We start from the raw sequence: 21,574 nt of genomic DNA, 5'->3' as shown, positions 1-21,574 counted from the left end.
TCCCTACAAGCAACCAACAGATTAATAAACTTAGGTCGAATTGCCTGATACCAGGGGCAGTACAAAAGGACATGCCTGGCTGATAATCGAATACAGAGCCCTTCCGGATCAGGCCAAAGGCCCATCTGGTCCAGCATCCTGTTCTCACAGTGGCCAACGAGATGCCTCTGTAAATCCTTCAAACAGGACCTGAGCACAAGAACTTGCAGTTGCCAGCAGCTGGTACTCAGAAGCATATTGCCTCCAACAGTGGAGCTAGAACATAGCCATCTTGGCTAGCTGCCATCAAAAGACTTATCACCCATGAATTTTGTCCAATGCTCTTTTGAAGCCATCACAAGTTGACGGCCATCAGTTTAGCAACAGAAAGTTGCACTACGTCTGGGTTCTGGTTTCATCGTGGGCTCAAGTTCCTAACTAGCTTCTAAGTCGTTTATCATAAGCATAAACTACTATTTTACTTGATCCGAGCTAAGTAGAGGCAAAAATGATGGTGCATACTTTTTCCCATGACATGGGCACACTTCTTCAGCCATTAGATTCATGAATTAACTTCATGGCGCACCCTGTTTCAAAGCCTCAGGATTTTGCAGCCATTCGCATTTGAACCATCAGCCTCCTCACAAAACACAGAAGCCTGTCCCAATTATGATTCCCGCCCCTCTCTGTTCTAAAAACCATCACTGCTACTCGAGATGGAGTCGGGATTTGAGCCTCTGCTTCTCCTAACTTCAAGTAGCGTTTTGTTCATTACGCAAGGCTTGAATGGAACACTCTTGAATGCATCTAATTTACTCTCTTTCATGCTTTGAATTGTTCTTCCCAGGCAAGTTGTTTTGGTACCAGGTGCATTACGACATGCACGTCCGCACTCACACGCGAGAGCACCTCTACTACTGCTCTCAGTGCAGCTACTCATCCATCACCAAAAACTGCCTTAAACGACACGTCATCCAGAAGCACAGTAACATTTTGCTGAAATGTCCCACAGAAGACTGTGATTATTCCACCCCAGATAAATACAAACTCCAAGCCCATCTGAAAGTGCACACGGAGTTGGTAAGTCTGAATCCTGGGCAGTGCTGTTTTTGTTTTGTTTTTTTTAAAGTCATAGTCATGTTCTGTACAGGGGGAGAGTTTCAATCCATGAAAATGACCCCATTGTTTCCCACTGTATGTTGTTGTTTTTTAGAACACAGGTACAATCCTGATGTTTCTCGGCTGCCTAGCTCTTTCCTGCTTATTACTGTACTGCCTTGTGTGTGAAACAAAACATGTGTTTCTCTGTGGTTTGCACTGTCCATGCAAACCCCCATTTTAGGCACGTGAAAGTCTGAATTTTGACAGGGTTGTTGCATGCTAAAGAGGTAAAGAATGTCCTTAGAACGTGGCATTGTATGGGCAGTGTGCAACCCTTACAACGCCAATTCCCCACCAAGGTATTTATGTACTCTGAGCAATTATGTAAGGGAAACATGTTTGCATTGGCTTGCTTTGCCAAGAAGTACAGTGGTACCTCAGGGACGCGGGTGGCGCTGTTGGTTAAACCACACAGCCTAGGACTTGCCAATCAGAAGGTTGGCGGTTCAAATCCCCGCGACGGGGTGAGCTCCCGTTTCTCGGTCCCTGCTCCTGCCAACCTAGCAGTTCGAAAGCATGAAGTGCAAGTAGATAAATAGGTACCGCTCCGGCGGGAAGGTAAACGGCATTTCCGTGTGCTGCTCTGGTTCGCCAGAAGTGGCTTAGTCATGCTGGCCACATGACCCGGAAGCTGTACACTGGCTCCCTCGGCCAATAAAGCGAGATGAGGGCTGCAACCCCAGATTCGTCTGCGACTGAATCTAATGGTCAGGGGTCCCTTTACCCTTTACCTTTATGCAGAGCCTTAGAGACCTTAATATCAGCTAGAAGCATTGTCATCACTGTACACCATGGCACACTGCCTTTTCACTTTCAGATCCCTCCCTTTTGAGAGTCAAACTTATATTTTGGAGCTGGGGTGAACCCAGTTTGGGGGTTTTTTATTCTGCTTTAACGGCAGGCTTTACGTTTTATGACCTGAAACTCAAGGCCTTGGAATACAGGAGATTAGAAAGTCAACAGTTAAGCCTCATCAACTAGGGCCCTCATGATTCCACCTTCTGAGCAGCTTTGGGAATTACAATTTCAGAAGAGCAAGGGGAAATTTTCTCAGTATTCTTTTTTCTTTGCTTCCAGGCTGTGTTTGTGCATTTTTCTTAAAAGCACGAGTTAAACGTGATATACCTTATGTTTTCAGATCTCTTTTATGCTGACAGGAGGTGGGCTGTGGGCCAATATCTCCAACAGTTAGAATTTCTTATTAGGGGGGGAAAAATAGGTGAAGAACAGAATCGTTCACCTCCTACTCTGACTAACTGCTGTGGTTTCAGAAGCCGCAGGATGGGTTTTCAGAAGGTAGCGAGGGACTCAAAACCAAAGGAAGGGATCCGTCTATAAATACACACCGTCTGATTAGTATCATTTCACTTGAGCAAGAGGAAAATTTTCCCTTTAAATTTGTTTTTCAGAGAAAACCTGTGGTTGTTTTTAAGGTCATTTTTCTTGACCTCTATTTGCAACATTTGATTTCGCACAAGGTGCTAGGCCCCCCATGAGCGTTCGTGTGCATCAGAAAGTTACTCACAGTTTGTACACGATTTAAAAATCTAGCACATTGACTGAAAATAGCAGGGAAGATTTCTGCAACGGCCCCGAGGGAGAGGAGGGTGAGAATACAGCTGCCAAACATCTGTTACTAGGAATGGAGGTTGCTGCCTTTTTCGCACCAGGTTTTCTCTTCTGCCTACCCTTAGGCCCTGCTGAAAAAGCAACAGTTGAGTTTATGGCAGGGTCCGTCACACATCATTTTGGCCCTGCCAAATCTAGTATCTCGTGACAGCAAGGAGATATGGTAACAGGCTTTGTCTTTAAAGCCACAGGTTCCCCCACCCTTGTCTTAAATGAGGACACATTTTTATGGTGTGAGTTTTTTTGTGACAAGTGCATTAGATGTAGCTGTTAAAGTAGTAGACCCTTGACTACAAATGCTTATGCTTCCATCAGATTGTTAAAGGACTCCTTTGTCATTGTCACCACATTAGGCTAAGCACAGCTACTCTTCTAGGCAAGTTGTTCCTAGGCATTGTGTCAGCGGGTGCCCACCCCCCTACCCCGTAAGGAGGAAGGAAGCATTGCATGTGTCCTCCTCCTCCTCCTCCTCTTCCTCTTCTTCAATCACTCGTAGCCTAGTAAGATTGTCTTCCATAAACATGGCTTTAACAATGAGTCTGTAAGTGACCGTGGAGGCCAATTCTGGATCCACACGTCCTTCCACAGTGGGGACATTGGTTTCCAGGTGGGAGTTGATCATGGTGTGGATTTGCCAAGCGTGCCTTCCTCTTAGCACGTTTCTCCCTTTCGTCCTGAGTTCGAGCGTCTTCAAAGCCCATGACACCTTTGATAAAGGCTGTGGTGAGAGCCAGTGTGGTGTAGTGGTTAAGAGCGGTAGTCTCGTAATCTGGTGAACCGGGTTCGCTTCCCTGCTCCTCCACATGCAGCTGCTGGGTGACCTTGGGCCAGTCACACTTCTTTGAAGTCTCTCAGCCCCACTCACCTCACAGAGTGTTTGTTGTAGGAGAGGAAGGGAAAGGAGAATGTTAGCCGCTTTGAGACTCCTGAAGGGGAGTGAAAGGCGGGATATCAAATCCAAACTCTTCTTCTTCTTCTTCTGCTCTCCAACTGGAGCACTCGCAGGCCAGTGTTTTCCCAATTGTTGGTGTTTATACTACATTTTTTAAAGATTTGCCTTGAGAGAGTCTTCAAACCTCTTTTGTTGACTACCAGCATTATGCTTTCCATTTTTAAGTTTGGAATAGAGTAGTTGCTTTGGAAGAGGATCATCAGGCATCCGCACAACATGACCAGTCCAATGAAGTTGATGAGGAGGAAGGAAGCATTGCATGTGATCTCCTGCCAACCCACCTGCTTTTGGCTGGCATGAACCATCAAGCTGTGCATCCACTTTCATAATGAGCGTGTTGCTTTCCCTTGAAACGTATAGATTTATAGGCCCTGGTCCAGAGATGCTTTTTAAAGGTACCCTAGGGTTTTTTCCCTTTTGAAGGTAAATCGTTTGCACTCTCTCTCTCTGGGTGGGAAATCATAGTCCAGCTGCACACCAAGACCCCAGGTGTCAGGTAACAGAAATTCTCCATGGGGTCACTATCTAACAGAGTATAAGGCTAGGAATTGGAATGGGGGAAATGATACAAGCTTTGATGGACTCTCATATTGTGCTGGGGTTATATTCCAGGGATGGTGAGTGTATGCAGAAACGTGTATAGTCAATCCATCCCCTTGAAACCACCCCCACTTGAGCGATCTTAACTACCAGAGCCAATGTACCAAACAAGTCTTAACTCCGCCCGCCTTATGGGGCTCTGGGAGGCTCTCACGAGATTTTGAAGGGCTGCCTAAGTTCCTCCAAGATCTCACCAGAGCCTGGTAAGCAAGGCAGAGAGATTTCTCAAACTTGGGTCCCCAGCTACTGTTGGACTACAACTCCCATCATCCCTGACCACTGGTTCTGCTAGCTAGGGATGATGAGAGCTTGATCCCAGTTTGAGAAACAATGCCTGAAAAACTCTTTCCGCTTCAGGGAAAACCCGGTGCCAAAAGAGCTTTCAAGCTCTCCACCTTCTGCATGTTTAATTTGTGCGATATCAACCACCTGAAGTTGAAATAGCACAAGTTGGAGGAGTGTGAGTTGTAAGTCCACAGTAATGCCTTTTTTTTTGACTGACAGAGGGATGAAAAAGACAGCCAAGAGAATCATGTCACAGTGATTCTTGGAGTGTACCATTCAGTCTGCAGGTCGAGGCAAGGAATTAGTGTTTGACTCATCCACCCTACTGAAAAGCTCTGTGCCCAAAGATGACTGGCATGCCAGGGAAAATGTTCTCCCTGACATGCCAGTGTGGTGTGCTCTAGGTGGTGGCTTTGTTTGTTTTAAATGTGAGAGGGCGTTCAAGCATGATGTTGCTCTGCTTGCGGTCTGGAGTAGTACAGCTCAGCAATACATGCTCTCTGCCATTCTCCTGATAGCGTGTGTTTAGCTCCAAAGTCAGCTTCTGATGGCCCGATGGGGGGAGGAAGGTAGAAAATGGCTGCTTGCATGGAAAGAGGACCTGAAAGCACTTTTCAGCCTGAAGCTTAAGTGGGCTATGTTTTAAAATCGGTTCCTAATTCGAATGCAAGACCTTCTGCAACTGCAGGGCAGATTCGGTTTGTCTTCCAATTCTTTCATGCATTAACAGAATCCGTGACACACAGAGAAGTCAAAACAAAAAATTTTTTTTCCTTCCAGTAGCACCTTAAAGACCAACTAAGTTAGTTCTTGGTATGAGCTTTCGTGTGCATGCACACTTCTTCAGATACTGAAGATGCTGGTATCTGAAGAAGTGTGCATGCACACGAAAGCTCATACCAAGAACTAACTTAGTTGGTCTTTAAGGTGCTACTGGAAGGAAAAAAAATTTTTTGTTTTGACTATGGCAGACCAACACAGCTACCTATCTGTACACAGAGAAGTTTAAGTGTGCTTGTTTCACAGGGCAGGTGAAAGAGGATGTACTGTTTGAGTCACTGCCACTCCCGTTCATCATTGTCCTCTTCCCGTTCACCCACCTAACCGCTGCATCTGTTCGCCTTCCACATCCTCCTTGGCTCACCCTAGGAAAGGACAAGGGTTTTTTTTTTCAGAGTTAGGCATTCTGGCTGAGGTGCCTGAGACTATGGATGGTGGCTAACAGATTGAGGTTGAATCCTGACAAGACAGAAGTACTGTTTTGGGGGGACAGGAGGTGGGCAGGTGTGGAGGACTCCCTGGTCCTGAATGGGGTAACTGTGCCCCTGAAGGACCAGGTGCGCATCCTGGGAGTCATTTTGGACTCGCAGCTGTCCATGGAGGCGCAGGTCAATTCTGTGTCCAGGGCAGCTGTCTACCAGCTCCATCTGGTATGCAGGCTGAGACCCTACCTGCCCGCAGAATGTCTCTCCAGAGTAGTGGATGCTCTAGTTATCTCTTGCTTGGACAACTGCAATGCGCTCTACATGGGTCTACCTTTGAAGGTGACCTGGAAACTGCAACTAATCCAGAATGCGGCAGCTAGACTGGTGACTGGGAGCAGCCACCGAGACCACATAACACCGGTCTTGAAAGACCTACACTGGCTTCCAGTACGTTTCCGAGCACAATTCAAAGTGTTGGTGCTGACTTTTAAAGCCCTAAACGGCCTCGGCCCTGTATACCTGAAGGAGTGTGTCCACCCCCATCGTTCTGCCCAGACACTGAGGTCCAGCTCTGAGGCCCTTCTGGCGGTTCCCTCACTGCAAGAAGCCAAGTTACAGGGAACCGGGCAGAGGGCCTTCTCGCTGGTGGTGCCTGTCCTGTGGAAAACCCTCCCACCAGATGTCAAAGGAAAAAACAACTACCAGACTTTTAGGAGACATCTGAAGGCAGCCCTGTTTAGGGAAGCTTTTAATAACTGAAGGACTATTGTATTTTAATATTTTGTTGGAAGCTGCCCAGAGTGGCTGGGGAAACCCAGCCAGATGGGCTGGGTATAAATAATAAATGATGATGATGAGAGAGAGGACCTCTGTTACCACTATGGCTTTGCTGCAACACCTATAGAGGCTCTATAAACTTTAAAAAAGTTCTAAGTTGAAAGAGCATTTCCAGAAGGGTTGATGCAAATGTTCTCCAAGCCACCTTGCCCAGAATGCCTCCCTCTGAGGAAGGACTTCTTGGCCCTTTCCTAGAGCAAGGCAGGAGAAGGCAGAAATCTTTGCGAAGTGGGGTGAGCAGCTGGGGACAGTAAGAGGGGGCTGAGAGGAGGCGGCAGGTGTTGCCTGACAGTTCACTGTCCCCCAAACCTGCTGCTTGAGACAGTTGTCTCCACTTGGCTCATGAAAGGGCCCTTCTTGTAATGTTGCACATGGAAGTGTTTTGAGAAGCAGAAAAAGCACAAAAGGCCGCAAGACTATTATTAAAATTTGTATGCCACCCTATACCCATAGATCTCAGGGAGGTTCACAACATAAAATTACTGCGTGTGTGTGTTTGTGTGTGTGTGTGTGCATATCACATAATAAAACTCTTGTTTGCTTCCACGTTACAAGAGCTCTTATTGACTTTCTGTCTCTTTCATCGTGCAAGGAGGGAAATGCAGTCAAAAGTGGGCCTAATTAATTGCCACTTTGCGACACATCCCAAGGGTGAGGTAACACATTGTGTGCAGCGCAAGGTGAAATGTGTTGGCAGAAATGTATAGAAAGCCTTGAACCAACATTTCCAGCACTCAGATTAGTTTCCAGCAGCTCGACATTACCAGGCTTCTCCGTTTCACACTTGTAAGTAACAAAGGGAACAATATTTCGAGCCAGTGGGGAAATAATTGTGGCAACGAGCGGGGAGATGGGACTGGAAGTGCAAGAGAAGAAAACAGAGTTTTAATGGAATGTTTGACACCTCTGGGGGCTTCAATAGCAGCTTGGATCCCTGCCAAAGTGAATAAATAGCTCTCACTGTTGTTCGTGCCTGGCCATTGTGCTCTGACACCAAACAGAAGTGTATTTTTGTGTGTTCAGAGGTTTCATCTCCCCTTCTAAGTAGACAAGTACGTTCTCAAATGTACCAATAAGCAGTACATTTGGGACACCAAAGTCGGGGTCAGCGCAAGGCAAGGAACCACCCGAGTCAGGTGGTTCTGCATACGCACCCTCCCCACACTTGCTTTTGCGCTAGCAATCTTTCCTCATCCACCTATGTCGTTTTGAAGAATCGGATCCTTCCTCAGAACAAGGTATTCCAGGAAAGGTGGCTCAATGTCATGGCCCTGTCAGGCGTGGAATGCCCAGAGTGAGGAATTAACTATTGTCAAAAGCACGCTTGCAAGTTATGGAAAGGCAGTTCCATCAGTCCTACTTCTCCCAGCTACTCCTAGGTGTGCACCTGATGAGGCAGTTGGCGCAGTTGGTGCTCTGATGGTGTTTCTTGCTTGGCAGGGGGTTGGACTCGATGGCCCTTGTGGTCTCTTCCAACTCTATGATTCTATGATTCTACTCCTAGGTGTGCACCTGATGAGGCAGTTGGCGCAGCAGGGAAGTCCTGCTACGGACCTCGACTTCTGTTTCTCCCCTAACCGAGCTGCACACAAGCAGGCGAGGACTCTGCCTGTGTGTCACCTTCTGCTCCTCCCATTTCACCCCTCTTCTGGTACTGGGAGACAATGGAGCAGAAGAGGTGGAGGCAGGAGGTGTGGAAGCCCTTGATTCTACACTAGCCAGTCCCTGACATCCAGGGGCATGCATGCACCACCAACTCGCCGTTCTTTTTGAGTTTAGTTGAAACTTTAAACTTTCAATGAACTGCTTTTAAAAGGAAGTTCTTGCCAGAAAGGCCAGAAAGCAGGAGGTTCAAGTTTCTTCCACCACCTGAGTTTGCCTAATGGAAGTGCCTGCCCTGACTGAGGCGATCAACCAACTGTTTCAGTTCTGTAAAGCAAGCAGAGGCTCATATTATGGGGTGTTCCTTTCTAGAGAAGAGAACATTTCCCGCAAATAGAAAACTCACGTGTCAAAGAACTAGCCTTTCAAAAAATGTAGGTTCCTGCTTTGTGAACCTGACATCTAACATTCCCTGGAAAGTTGTGATTTTCTGTGCAGGGATAGATCCTGTGTTATACCCCCACCCCACCAAAAAACCAAAATGTGTTGGACAACAATGAAGAGTTTGCTTTTTAAAGCTGGTTCCGAATTAATTCAAATTCACCAGGTGAGCATATTTGCTGATGCACAATTGCGGCTGATGGCGACTCTGCCACTGGAATACTATAGGGCTGTAAAAGGTAAAGGGACCCCTGACCATTAGGTCCAGTCATGGCTGACTCTGGGGTTGCGGTGCTCATCTCGCTTTATTGTCTGAGGGAGCCGGCGTACAGCTTCCGGGTCATGTGGCCAGCATGACTAAGCCGCTTCTGGCGAATCAGAGCAGCGCACGGAAACGCCGTTTACCTTCACGCCAGAGTGGTACCTATTTATCTACTTGCACTTTGACATGCTTTCGAACTGCTAGGTTGGCAGGAGCTGGGACTGAGCAACGGGAGCTCACTCCGTGGCAGGGATTCGAACCGCCAACCTTCTGATTGGCAAGTCCTAGGCTCTGTGGTTTAACCCACAGCGCCACCCGCATCCCTACTATAGGGGTGTATCTCTGCGTAAAGTTGTATAATGCATTGTACCATGACACACAACTATCCGAAGCCACCTTTCGTGTGATTTGGGCTTGTCGTTGTTTCTCAGTCCCTCTGCCCCCTGTGCCCTAAAGGAAGTAATAAAGTTTGCCAAGTTATTTTCGTTGGCAACACTCTGCTATCAATTGTCAGCAGCTATGGCAGTCTAAAGGGGCGCGGGTGGCGCTGTGGGTAAAACCTCAGCGCCTAGGACTTGCCGATCGCATGGTCGGCGGTTCGAATCCCCGCGGCGGGGTGCGCTCCCGTCGTTCGGTCCCAGCGCTTGCCAACCTAGCAGTTCGAAAGCACCTCCGGGTGCAAGTAGACAAATAGGGACCGCTTACCAGCGGGAAGGTAAACGGCGTTCCGTGTGCTGCGCTGGCTCGCCAGATGCAGCTTGTCATGCTGGCCACGTGACCCGGAAGTGTCTGCGGACAGCGCTGGCTCCCGGCCTATAGAGTGAGATGAGCGCACAACCCTAGAGTCTGGCAAGACTGGCCCGTACGGGCAGGGGTACCTTTACCTTTACCTATGGCAGTCTAAAAGTATGTTGCTTTTGTTCACGCCCTTCAGAAAGTCTTGAAAGACATTTCTGAAAGGCGAAATTCTGTAAAGCAGGCCATATACTGCTCTCTTTCTTGCCGAGGGAAAAGGCAAGTGCCAAGAATGTGACAGGGAGTTATTGGAAAGGGACCCCACCTGAGTCCTCGAGAAGCGGCTCTGTCACCACGTATGACAAGGTCACTCTGAGAAGCCCCTGTTCTGCTTTGCAGGCTTTCTTTGGGATTCCCTGCTTATGACCTGGGCGGGCTCAGGGAGGCAGAATCTCAGACCAAGAAATTCATAAGGTCCGGCTGGAAGAGTGACAGGGTTAACTCTGAAGGATTAGCGTAGCAACATGTTCTCTAGGCAGCAGTGGGAATATTCTGCAAAAAAAACACCAAATGACTGATACTGCTGCTGCTAAGTTTTGGCTGGGAATTCCCTGTGTGAGGTTGAGACAGGTATAGTCTAAGGATTCTGCCGTTGAGAAAAACAGCACATGGGCACATCTAAGCAAAATAGTCATTTTTTTTGGGGGGGGGGAAAGATTGAACTGTGAAAATGGTAGCATTTAAACTATTTTTTCTTTTTTTAAAAAAACTGGATGCCTTTTGGTTGAGCATGCAGCTACAGAGGCAAGGAGATGCCCTCCAGTGCAGGAAACAGTCCTGCAGATAGGAAGGAAATTACCATAAAATCATGCACCCGACTCTCAAACCAGAGAGCTGCTCCAGAAGGACACCATGTTTGTTTGAACAGCTAAAAACTAAATAAATCAAGGCCCGTTCTCGTGTTGCCACCCTCCAGATCTCTTGAGGAGGCCCACGAAGAAGGGCATCAGATGACGACATAGCATTTGAAATATTTTAACATAGAATTATAACCACCACCCATGTGGAGCTGTGCCACAAGCAGCCATTCAAACAGATGTGTGAATTGAGCTTTTGTTTCGCCTTAACCGCTGGAACGCTGCACTAGATGCAACAGCACAGACCACTGCTTAGAGAATTCCTGTAGCTCAATAGGACAAGGCTGCCTGGTGTATTGTTCTTGTTTTCCTTCTTCCTTTGGGGAAGCTATTCTTCTGATGGAAGCATGGAACGCCTTGGTTTAGAACCAAATAAGGGATGAACTATCCCTGACAATCCGAACCTCACTAGGGACTTATTCCATGATGGGGTGATCTTAACACTGCCTCCCACCGAACCATTCCCAATCCACGCTGCTGCAAAAACCCAATAGGGGGCATTACTTGCTGTGTATGTAATCCTGCTTTACACAGACGAGGGTTTGTGTGCAAAACACCAGCTGTGCGTTGTGGAAAGAACTACAAATACAGAGACACTTTGGCAATGATTGGCAGCCAGTCCAGATTTTTTTCGCTCACCCATTTTAAAGCTCAGCCGTGAACCCTTTCCTTGACAGGCAATGAAGTTTAAATGACGGTAGCATCTTCTGCGTTCCCTTTGTGGACACAACTTTTATCCTGTCACTTCTCTGCGAGGCCCACACGTTTTTGTCTCTGTGCCTCACTTGGCATTTTGCTTTTCCAGGAAGCAGATTTTGGCATTTGCAGAAGTGCAGCAGCACGACTCTTCCAGCCTGTTAGGGTTCCCAAGGGCCCTCGCTGAGCTAACTCCATATGCTCAGAATTGAGTTAGAGTCTCAAACTCATCAGCTTGGCTTTGGAATTATTAGCTCTGGAATTATAATATACTTCAGCTTCTGTGTATTTTATTTTCCGGTTCCTGAACCATCCGGGCCCTGTTGTGCATATATGGTCTCTCTCTCACACACACACACAAATAGAAAGAATAGTCTTGGGACTTCGAAGCCGTTGCCATTAGCTTCCTTTTGCTCTCTCAGATGACATTGGATTGAAATGGCCCAGAACTCAATTCCTTAGTAAAAATTTCCCGAAGAAAGCCATTTCAGTGTAACAGGCCCGTTGTGAGGGAGCTGTCAGCCCTCTGTGACTTATCCACTTCCGAGAGACTCACAACATTTCAGACAAGGCAAGAATCCAAAGGCCTGCTAGATTAAGTGGTGTCAACAGCAGCACTGTTGCGCTGAGGAATGCCCAGCACACAGCCGAAGGTGGCATGCAATCCATCTTTAAGGACTGTCAACAGATCTTCTCTGTTCACACCTGTACATCAGGGGCACAAAAACCTCAGGCCTGGGACAAAAGGAGACTCTCAAGCCCCCATCTCAAAGCAGTGGGACTTTCCCCAAAAATGCAAATTAAGACTTTTATCTAATTAGCAGTGGGAAATGCTTTCAGATAAGGCTAGGCACTTCCTTTAGAAACGGCAAAGGTTCCGGGAGTTGATTCAACTGTCCTTGCCACCATTCAGTCCTGTGCATGGCTACAGCTATGCAAGAACATCCTACTTAAACCAAGGCTGCTTTCTCTTTTGCTTCGCAAAAGCACCGCGTTAACTGCTCAGAGCAGTCAAAACAAAAAAAAATTTTTTCCTGCCAGTAGCACCTTAAAGACCAACTAAGTTAGTTCTTGGTATGAGCTTTCGTGTGCATGCACACTTCTTCAGATACACTGAAACAGAAGTTGCCAGATCCTTCTATATAGTGAGAAGGTGGGGAGGGGTATTACTCAGAAGGGTGGTGGGAATGGGTGGTTGGCAGATAGCTGAGATGAGCCTGTTGACGACTCTTAATGACTGCAATAGGTCTTACAGGAAAAAGCAAGGGGTGAGAAGGTGAAAAATGGCTTTGTCATGTATAATGAGATAAGAATCCAATGTCTTTGTTCAGACCAGGTCTCTCCATGGTTTTAAATTTGGTAATGAGTTGCAATTCAGCAGCTTCTCTTTCCAGTCTATTTCTGAAATTCCTTTGTAGTAATACAGCTACTTTGAGATCTTGTATAGAATGTCCTGGGAGATTGAAGTGTTCTCCTACTGGTTTCTCTGTCTTGTGATTCTTGATGTCCGATTTATGTCCGTTTATTCTTTGGCGTAAGGTTTGGCCTGTTTGTCCAATACAGAGAGTATAATACCCCTCCCCACCTTCTCACTATATAGAAGGATCTGGCAACTTCTGTTTCAGTGTATCTGAAGAAGTGTGCATGCACACGAAAGCTCATACCAAGAACTAACTTAGTTGGTCTTTAAGGTGCTACTGGAAGGAAAAAAAAAATTTTGTTTTGACTATGGCAGACCAACACGGCTACCTATCTGTAACTGCTCAGAGCAGTGTCAGGACAGACACATAGCCCCAGGGCCCATGCAAAGTTCCAGCTAAAGTTTGAGCTTCTAAGTAACAGCACACAAAGCCAGAGTAAATAGGGCTATTATTATTTTTACCTGCCTGTTAAAAGCTTCCAAGGACAGGCTTGGGAAGAAAAGCTGTAATTGGGGCTGCCGAGCTCCATGCAATTGTAGACGGAGCTTAGGAGCCAGACAGTCAATAGTCCTGGTTAACTCTGCATTACAGCAGGCCACCGGGGAATCGGCTGAGAGGCCATCAACATGGGCTAATGCATCCCCTACCACTCTCTGGAAGCCATTTGGCTCCATTAAGTGGCGGGGGTGGACCACTCGAATCGGTCTTACCTCCCTGTGGAGGGGAAGGATCGCAAAGAAGTCTAGTTGTACTAGGAAGTGATCTGACTGTGGCATTTCTTTTGTTCCACTCGAACTTAGTGTCAGATCACTAAGGTAAACCCCAGATCTAAGGCATGTCCATGGCTGTGTGTAAGGCCAGATTTATTCAGGGACAGCCCCATGGGGGGCATGCTTTCAAGGAGTCCTGAGCAGCCCCTCGTAAAGTCGTGTTGGCATGGATGTTAAAATCACCCAGGACCACCAAACTAGGTGTCTCCAGGAGAACATCTGGCACTGCCTGAAGCAGCTCAGGCAGGGAATGCTTGGTGCTGCAGGTACACCGAAAGGAATCTTGTATTGCCCCTGTTGCCCACCTTCCGGAACACGCACTCGGAGAACTGTGTCTCCCCAATAGAACACCTGGCGAAAACCAAGGACTTTTTACAAATCACTGCACCCACACAACCTGTGTCGCTGGTGGACAAGCAGCAGCAAGAACAAGCCCAGCTTCCAGGTCAATTCCTCCACCCACAATCAAGTCATGGATGGCAGTGGTCTTATGAATCATTGGCCTGCCATTGCATTGCTCTAGTAGTGCACCTGGAAGAAATGTTTTAGGCCTGTCCTCACCCTGTTGGACAAGGTTTCTACACCCTTCTGCAAATTAATTGAAACAAACAATGTAGTTTATTGTACAAAACTCACATATACATGTACAAACTCACATATACGTACATTAGTAACAGATACAACCTCCGCTTTTTTTTAAGCAGCATTTGAACACTGTTTGGCATGGAGTCTACTAGTTTTGAACAGTGACTGTTGATTTTTGGATCCCTGTACCACATTTGGATCAGCGCCTGAATGAGCTTCTCCATAGTCGTACAGTCTACAGCACGGAGGCGACTTTTGCATATAGCCCACAAATTCTCAATGGGATTCACGTCCGGGGAATTCCCTGACCAATCAAGTACCTGCATTTGCTGATCTGTCATGAATTTCTTCACCACTTTCAATGTGTGACAGGGGGCTAGGTCCTGCTGCAATATCCCAGTACTGTCAGGATATCTCTTTTCCAGCTCTGGAATAACTCTCTTTCGTAGAACCTCGGTATATTGTGGCGAGCGCATCATTCCTTCTATTGGCTGCAGGCTTCCAACACCATAATGATCAACTGACTTTTCGTGTATGTTTTGAGTACAGGATTACGACTAAGATAGAAAACATGCTTTGTTTCAATTAATTTGCACAAGGGTGTACGTGCAGAGAATGGTTTTTACTTTTAAGTAGAAAAGCAATCAAAACCACAGAAAGTCAGCTCAGAAACCTGTGCATGGTCAAGTTATAAACCGAACAAGCAAAATGGGTCCATTCTACCATGCTGATCCCACCTCATTTTTCCTGCCTACGTAGATTGAATCACATATGCAGCTTGTACGTGAGCTGGAGAGGTAGATCATGTTTACAGAGACATACAGGCATGCACGCTTCAAGTCAAAAGCCGTAAATCATTCCGAGATAAACTATTTTGTAACGAAGCCTAATTTTCTGTATTTCCTTTGGTGTACCTCATCATGATAACTGCTCTTGCTCTTCATAATGCCAGCAGAAATTGGCATCCGAGGATTCCAGTTATCACCTTGTTGGGAGCCATATATTACTCAACGAGTAATGAGTTTAGCAATCAGCTCAGCGAACTGATAACAGACACTTTCCTCTCTCTCCCCCCCCTTCAAAGGACAAAAAGAGTTATTCCTGCCCTGTGTGCGAGAAATCTTTTACCGAAGACCGACTTATAAAATCGCACATAAAGACAAACCACCCAGGTAAGACGAGCCACATTAATGGTCTTAAATGTAGCGTAATAGTGGAGCCGTGCTCCAGACTAAGCAATAGGTTTTAGCTGTGTTGTGTATTCTGGTTATCGTATGTGGAAAACAGCGGTCCAACCCTATAGAGTCCTGATACTACAGGTGGTCCCTTAGTCGGAGCAGCTCATGGCTATTAGTAGCAACAGCGGCAGCAAACTCCCGGTGCCTCGCCTCACCTTGCTTGCCTTATTTTGAACTCTGCTTGGCCCTGGCTCTACAGCCAATCTGCATGCTCTAGCCTTTGCCTTGCCTGCCTGGACCATTTCCCTTTGCTTCAGCAGCCAAAAACCAAAAGCAGACCCCCGCTGAGGCCCGACTCCAGAGGCTTCATACTGCCTGCCGGTAACAGGAGGCGATATTGCCAACCCCTGTTCCCCTTTTAATTCTGAAGAGAGGCCTGACCACACAATCCAGATTTGGCCCATGAGGTTCTCAGCCCCAAGATCCCTGGCAATGACCCTGCAGGGTCATCACCATTCAAGGTTTTTAATATTAATATTAATAAATATTTATACCCCACCCTCCCCAGCTGTGACCGGGCTCAGGGCAGGTAACACCAAGTATAAAACAATTGATTAAAATACAACTTAAAAACAAGATTAAAATACAACATTAAAATGCAGTCTCATTTCAGTAGAAACTCAAATCAAAAAACTTTTTGGGGATGAAAACGTCAAATCTTCACCAAGGCCAACTATCCAAACTGGTCCTACGTTGGCCAGAAAAAAGCCAGGGAAGTCCCCAAATAGGAGTTCCATCACAGAAGGAGAAAGGAAAAAAGAAAGAGGGTGAGGGGATCAAGTTGATTCCAAGCCAAAGGCCAGGCAGAATACAACTCTGTCTTACAGGCGCTGCAGAAAGAAATCAGATCCTGCAGGGCCCTGGTCTCGTGAGACAGAGCGTTCCACCAGGCCGGAGCCAGTGTTGAAAAGGCCCTGGCTCTGGTTGAGGCTAATCTGACTTCCTTAGGGCCCGGGACCTTTAGGGTGTTGCTATTTATGGACATTAAGGTTCTCCGTGGGGCATACCAGGAGAGGCGGTCCCGTAGGTTAAGCAGAGGTTGGAAGGCCATCTGTCATGGATGCTTTAGTTGAGATTCCTACATTGCAGGGAATTGGACTAGATGACTCTCAGGGTCCCTTCTAACTCTGCAATATACACTCAGCATATGCATCTTTTTAAAAGGCATGCAATTAACTTGACTTTTACACACTCTTGGGACTCAGCAACATGGTCCCATCACTTCATTATTTCTAGTTGATTATAGCCTTACATCTGTATTCTCAGGCCTTTTGGTGTTGTTAACGACCTGCCTGCTTGGGTATTTCGGGCTCCTCTGGAAATCCCAGGTGAAACCTTAAGCAAATGTTATGTGCCTCTCAGAGAGCACCGAAGCTAATAAATGTTTGGTTAGCGAAGCTGCCCGGTTCGGTATTGGCCGCCTGAGAGTGCTCCCTGCCAGAAAGGAGGAAAAAACCACCCATTTCTGCAGCAATGGCGCAACCAGCCTCTTAATTTGTCACAAAAATAGCAAGTCACCATGGGGGCAACTCAGCACACAAAAGCAACGGCCAGTCCTTGAAAAAGCTGTAAAATAATGAAGCAGTTTCCTTAAGACTGCACAACCCCACTGGAAGGCTGGTGCGGAGAGAGGTAGGAAGAGAAGAGAAAACAAGGGAAAGGAAGCCTATTGAAAGGATGTGACAAGGAGCAATCTAAATATTATGTTTTCTCATTATTGTCATGTGTTTCCTGAAGGCTAAAGCTCCCTGCATGTGATTTTTTCTCTTCCCTCCCCTCTCTCCAGAGGTTTCCATGAACACCATCTCCGAGATTGTTGGCAGGAGAGTTCAGCTAAAAGGGCTGATAGGAAAGCGAGCCGTGAAATGCCCCTACTGCAATTTTTACTTCATGAAGAATGGATCAGACCTTCAGCGTCACATCTGGGCCCATCAAGGTAACTGCAACGTAGCTGGCACTTAATCTGTTTAAAAATTGCAATCACTTCCTGACACGCCGATGCTCCGGTTATGGCCCAGCTAGGCGCATGGAATGCCATCACACAATTTACTAGCAGCTGTTTCGGGTGAGGGGTCTTTGAGGTTAGGGACCATGTCATGCAGCTGGTGTTTTCCCCAGAAGGGAAGGCGGTAGCTGGGGGGAAAGGTGTTAATTCACAGCTGCTGTTCATCACGTTGCTGTTGTTGGCATCCGTCTGTCTCAAGAGACAATGGAGTGCTCCTTCAGAGATAAAGTAAAACAGCTGTGTTAGCAGCAGCAAAGTGAGCTCCACAGGATGCAAACCTGGGCAGCATGTACAGAGTTCCTGGGCTACCCAGAAGACAACACACACACACACACACACACACACACACACACACACACACACACTTACACACACACCCCTCAGCCTCGCTGATGTGGTCCAAAGGTATGGAAAGCAATATGTTTGGCACAAGCTTGGCTCATTGCAGAGATACATAATTTTGGCGCTTCTTACCAAGCTGATACATATGAGAATTTTCTAGGAAACTCGGGCCCTTCCAGTTCATAGAGCATCCATCCCTATTTGCTTGCAGGCAGATTACCGTACTTTTCTGTGTATAAGACGATATTTTTTCCTTAGAAATTATAGGTGAAAATTGTGGATAGTCTTATAAACAGAAAGCAGAGGGGGACGTGCAACTGGTGGCAGCAGCCAGCAGGAGATTGGCAGTGGCGATTGGGCGTATGATTGGTTGCTGTGGCAAGCCTGCTGACGATTGACTGCGGCTGCGGCAATTGGGCAGTCAATTTACATCAGCAGCAAGGTGTGCGTGCAATTGCCTGTGGTTGAATCAAGTGGGCAGGTGGGCTTGTGGCTGCAAGCATGCAGGCAATTGGTGGCAGGGGTGATGCGTGCGATTTGCAGTTGGGGGCAGGTGTTGAAACCCCCCCCCCAAAAGCTGAACAACTCTGGGCAATCCCCCCTCCAATTTTTTTGTTACGGTCCCAAAAAATAGGGGTCATCTTACACGTGGGGGCGTGTTATACACGGAAAAATACGGTACGTTGGTTATTTAACAACAACAACTTATTATTTATACCCTGCCCATCTGGCTCGGTTTCCCCAGCCACTCTGGGCAGCTTCCAACAGAACACTAAAATGCAATAACCTATTAAACATTAAAAGCTCCCCTAAACAGGGCTGCCTTCAGATGTCTTCTAAAAGTTTGGTAGTTATTTTTCTCTTTGACATCTGCTGGGAGGGCGTTCCACAGGGCAGGTGCCACTACCGAGAAGGCCCTCTGCCTGGTTCCCTGTAACTTGGCTTCTCGCAGCGAGAACCACCAGAAGGCCCTTGGCCCTGGACCTCAGTGTCCGGGCAGAACGATGGAGGTGGAGACGCTCTTTCAGGTATACTGGACCGAGGCCGTTTAGGGCTTTATTTATTTTTATTCAATTTTTCCAATACAAAATTTATACAAATCATACATCTTTTTTATATCCATTCTCTTTTTGACTTCCCTCAACTTGCCTGATACTCCTTCCCTTCTTAATTTCTTACACATTTCTAAAACCTTTCTTCAATTATTTTTATAAATTAATTCTTAGTTTTACTCATATTCTAGCATTTCTTGTTACAGAGCTTCATTAAAGCTTACAAACGTTATTTGATTATCACTTAATTTATGCATATATTCTGTAAACTTTTCCCAATCTTCTATAAATCTCTAATCTCGTCGATTTCGGATCCTTCCAGTCAGTCTATCAAGTTCTGCATAGTCCGTCATCTTCATTCTCCATTCGTCTAATGTAGGCAACTCCTCTTGCTTCCATTTCTGAGCCATCAGTATTCTTGCTGCAGTCACTGCATATAAACTTCTTTTCTTTCTTATTAATCTCATTCCCTGTAATACCAAGTAAAAATGCTTCTGGTTTCTTAACAAAAGTGTACTTAAACATTTTCTTCAATTCATTATATATCATTTCCCGTTTAGGGCTTTATAGGTCAGCACCAACACTTTGAATTGTGCTCGGATATCCGACACAATCTCGCTTTCGCTGAACTCTGCTAATGCGTGCTCAACATCTACGGATGTGGGTCAAAGTGTTTTGCAGGACCGGCCCAGAGGAATGTCCCGATAGGTTGTAGGCCAGAAACAGCTGGAGAACCAAGTTTGGAAAACACTGCTGAAGGCAGTGCAGGGAGCACCTTTGCAGCATCACAGATGTGGCAACAGGAGAGGGGTGCAACTTGTACGATTTGCAATATAAACACACTTAGCTAGAATTAAGCCCCATTGGCTGATAAAAGATTCTTCCAGGTGGTACATTTAGCTACAGCACTGGCTGAATAGGTTTTTAACATACCATAAACACCTTTGGTGAATGCAGAGTGTTCACGAGGACAGTGGCATCTGCTCTGACCAATTGAGTTAATGCTGTAATTAAACATCATTTGGAAGGATATTCCATCGGATGGTGTGTTGTTGTTTTTTTTTAAAAAGGAAAAATAGGCTAGCACAGGCCCTGCTGGCATAGGGCTTCTACATTAATTCCCACTGCTAACTTTATTTATTGCATTTCTCATTTATAGCATCTTTGACATGATAAATGGCAAGCAGTATATTTCCACCTCACCCCCTTTGTTGCTCTAGTACTCCGAAAGCAGAGCTCTGACATAAGTCAGCTTTTTGAAGTCTCCTGCTGCATCTTCTATTGGAGCTACCGCAAAGTCTATGTAAATCAGTTGTTTGTGGCTCATCTAGTTCAAAGCTACCCGTTTTAGCGATTTTCTGCCTCAGCAGATAAGTCGAAAGTTATTCCGTAATTAATATTTCGAATCCCTTTTGTTTTTGAATTAATGAATCACAAGTCAGTCCAGCGAGTATTCCTGCCTGATAATATCCACGCACAAAAGGGTAAATTAAATTATTACCGTCATCCGTGCAAAGGCTGCTGTTTTCAAGCCTGGGTATTCTCAAAGCTCCAGAAATTATTTCCGCATAGAAAAGTAAAATGCTATTATGACCTAGCTGTGTTTGTGTGTGTACACACAGTACAGTCTCTCTGCCTCATATATTCCACCATCAATGCAGAAGAAAAGAACTGAAACTCTCTTGCTCCTTTGCATCCATCAGCCCTCTGTGCATCCCCTCGCTTTTTATTGCAGCAGCAGCAGCATCACTCCCTGCCCTTACTGGCTAGGAATAGGGGAGAGTTGCTTATTGCAATCCGGTATAATAATAATGGGACACGGGTGGCGCTGTGGGTTAAACCACAGAGCCTAGGACTTGCTGATCAGAAGGTCGGCGGTTCGAATCCCCACGACGGGGTGAGCTCCTGTTGCTTGGTCCCTGCTCCTGCCAACCTAGCAGTTTGAAAGCGCATCAAAGTGCAAGTAGATAAATAGGTATCGCTCTGGCGGGAAGGTAAACGCCGTTTCCGTGCACTGCTCTGGTTCGCGGCTTAGTCATGCTGGCCACATGACCCGGGAGCTGCCTGCAGACAAATGCCGGCTCCCTCGGCCAGTAAAGTGAGATGAGCGCCACAACCCCAGAGTCGGCCATGACTGGACCCAATGGTCAGGGGTCCCTTTACCTTTACTAACATGAACTCAGGATCCTTGTCCTCTACCAGGGATTTTACACATTGAAGTAGTCCTAGAACATCGCCTTCAAATGGCCATTCCTCGTATCCCTGCAAAGTTTTTGACCAGTCATCTCCAGACAGCCCTTTCTTCATTTCTGTTCTCTCTCTTTTTGCACAGGCATCAAGCCATTCAAATGCTCCCTGTGCGAATATGCCACTCGCAGCAAGAGCAACCTGAAAGCTCACATGAACCGCCACAGCACTGAGAAGACCCACCTGTGCGATATGTGCGGGAAGAAGTTCAAATCCAAAGGCACCCTGAAAAGCCACAAGCTCCTCCACACCGCTGATGGCAAGTAGCTCTCTATCAGGGCCGACAACACCCAAAGCCCTTCCGCAATGGTTTTCATCATACTGCTCGTTTGAAATTGCAAGCTAGCAGTGACTCAGAGCAATGCAGTGGTGCTGCATGGAGTTAGGGTGGCTTGCATGGAAAACCCTATACAAACTTGCGCTGGGGGTCGGGGAGTTCTGCCCCACAAGGTTAATTAGGCCTGGCACGGGTTCAGATTCGGCCTGCAAGGTTATTTCTCCCAAACCATGCCCACCTGCCCCACAGCTGATGTGATGTATAACATCAGGTGCGGGGCAAGCAGAGTTGTGGCTGCTGGTGCACAACTGGAAGTCTTAAAGGGCACTCCTGATT

At 46.6% G+C, this 21,574-nt stretch overlaps 1 protein-coding gene across 2 annotated transcripts in view; it reads left to right on the top strand.

Moving 5' to 3' along the window:
• Positions 1-21,574, top strand: part of ZFAT (zinc finger and AT-hook domain containing) — a 668,318-nt gene that overhangs the window by 29,608 nt on the left and 617,136 nt on the right. For both annotated transcript variants that reach the window (XR_014549936.1, XM_083621866.1), the window contains exons 7-10: positions 827-1,059; positions 15,162-15,249; positions 17,102-17,251; positions 21,047-21,220. Coding sequence is in view for 1 of the 2 variants with exons in the window: in XM_083621866.1 (XP_083477992.1) it covers positions 827-1,059; positions 15,162-15,249; positions 17,102-17,251; positions 21,047-21,220 (645 nt within the window). In the remaining variant the exon portion in view is untranslated. The remainder of the gene's footprint in view (positions 1-826; positions 1,060-15,161; positions 15,250-17,101; positions 17,252-21,046; positions 21,221-21,574) is intronic.

Source organism: Podarcis filfolensis (genome assembly GCF_964270895.1).
Source record: "Podarcis filfolensis genome assembly, chromosome: 7".
In the NCBI taxonomy this organism is placed as follows: domain Eukaryota; kingdom Metazoa; phylum Chordata; class Lepidosauria; order Squamata; family Lacertidae; genus Podarcis; species Podarcis filfolensis.
The sequence above is the reverse complement of the archived record's forward strand: the minus strand, read 5'-3'. Positions and strand labels throughout refer to the sequence as shown.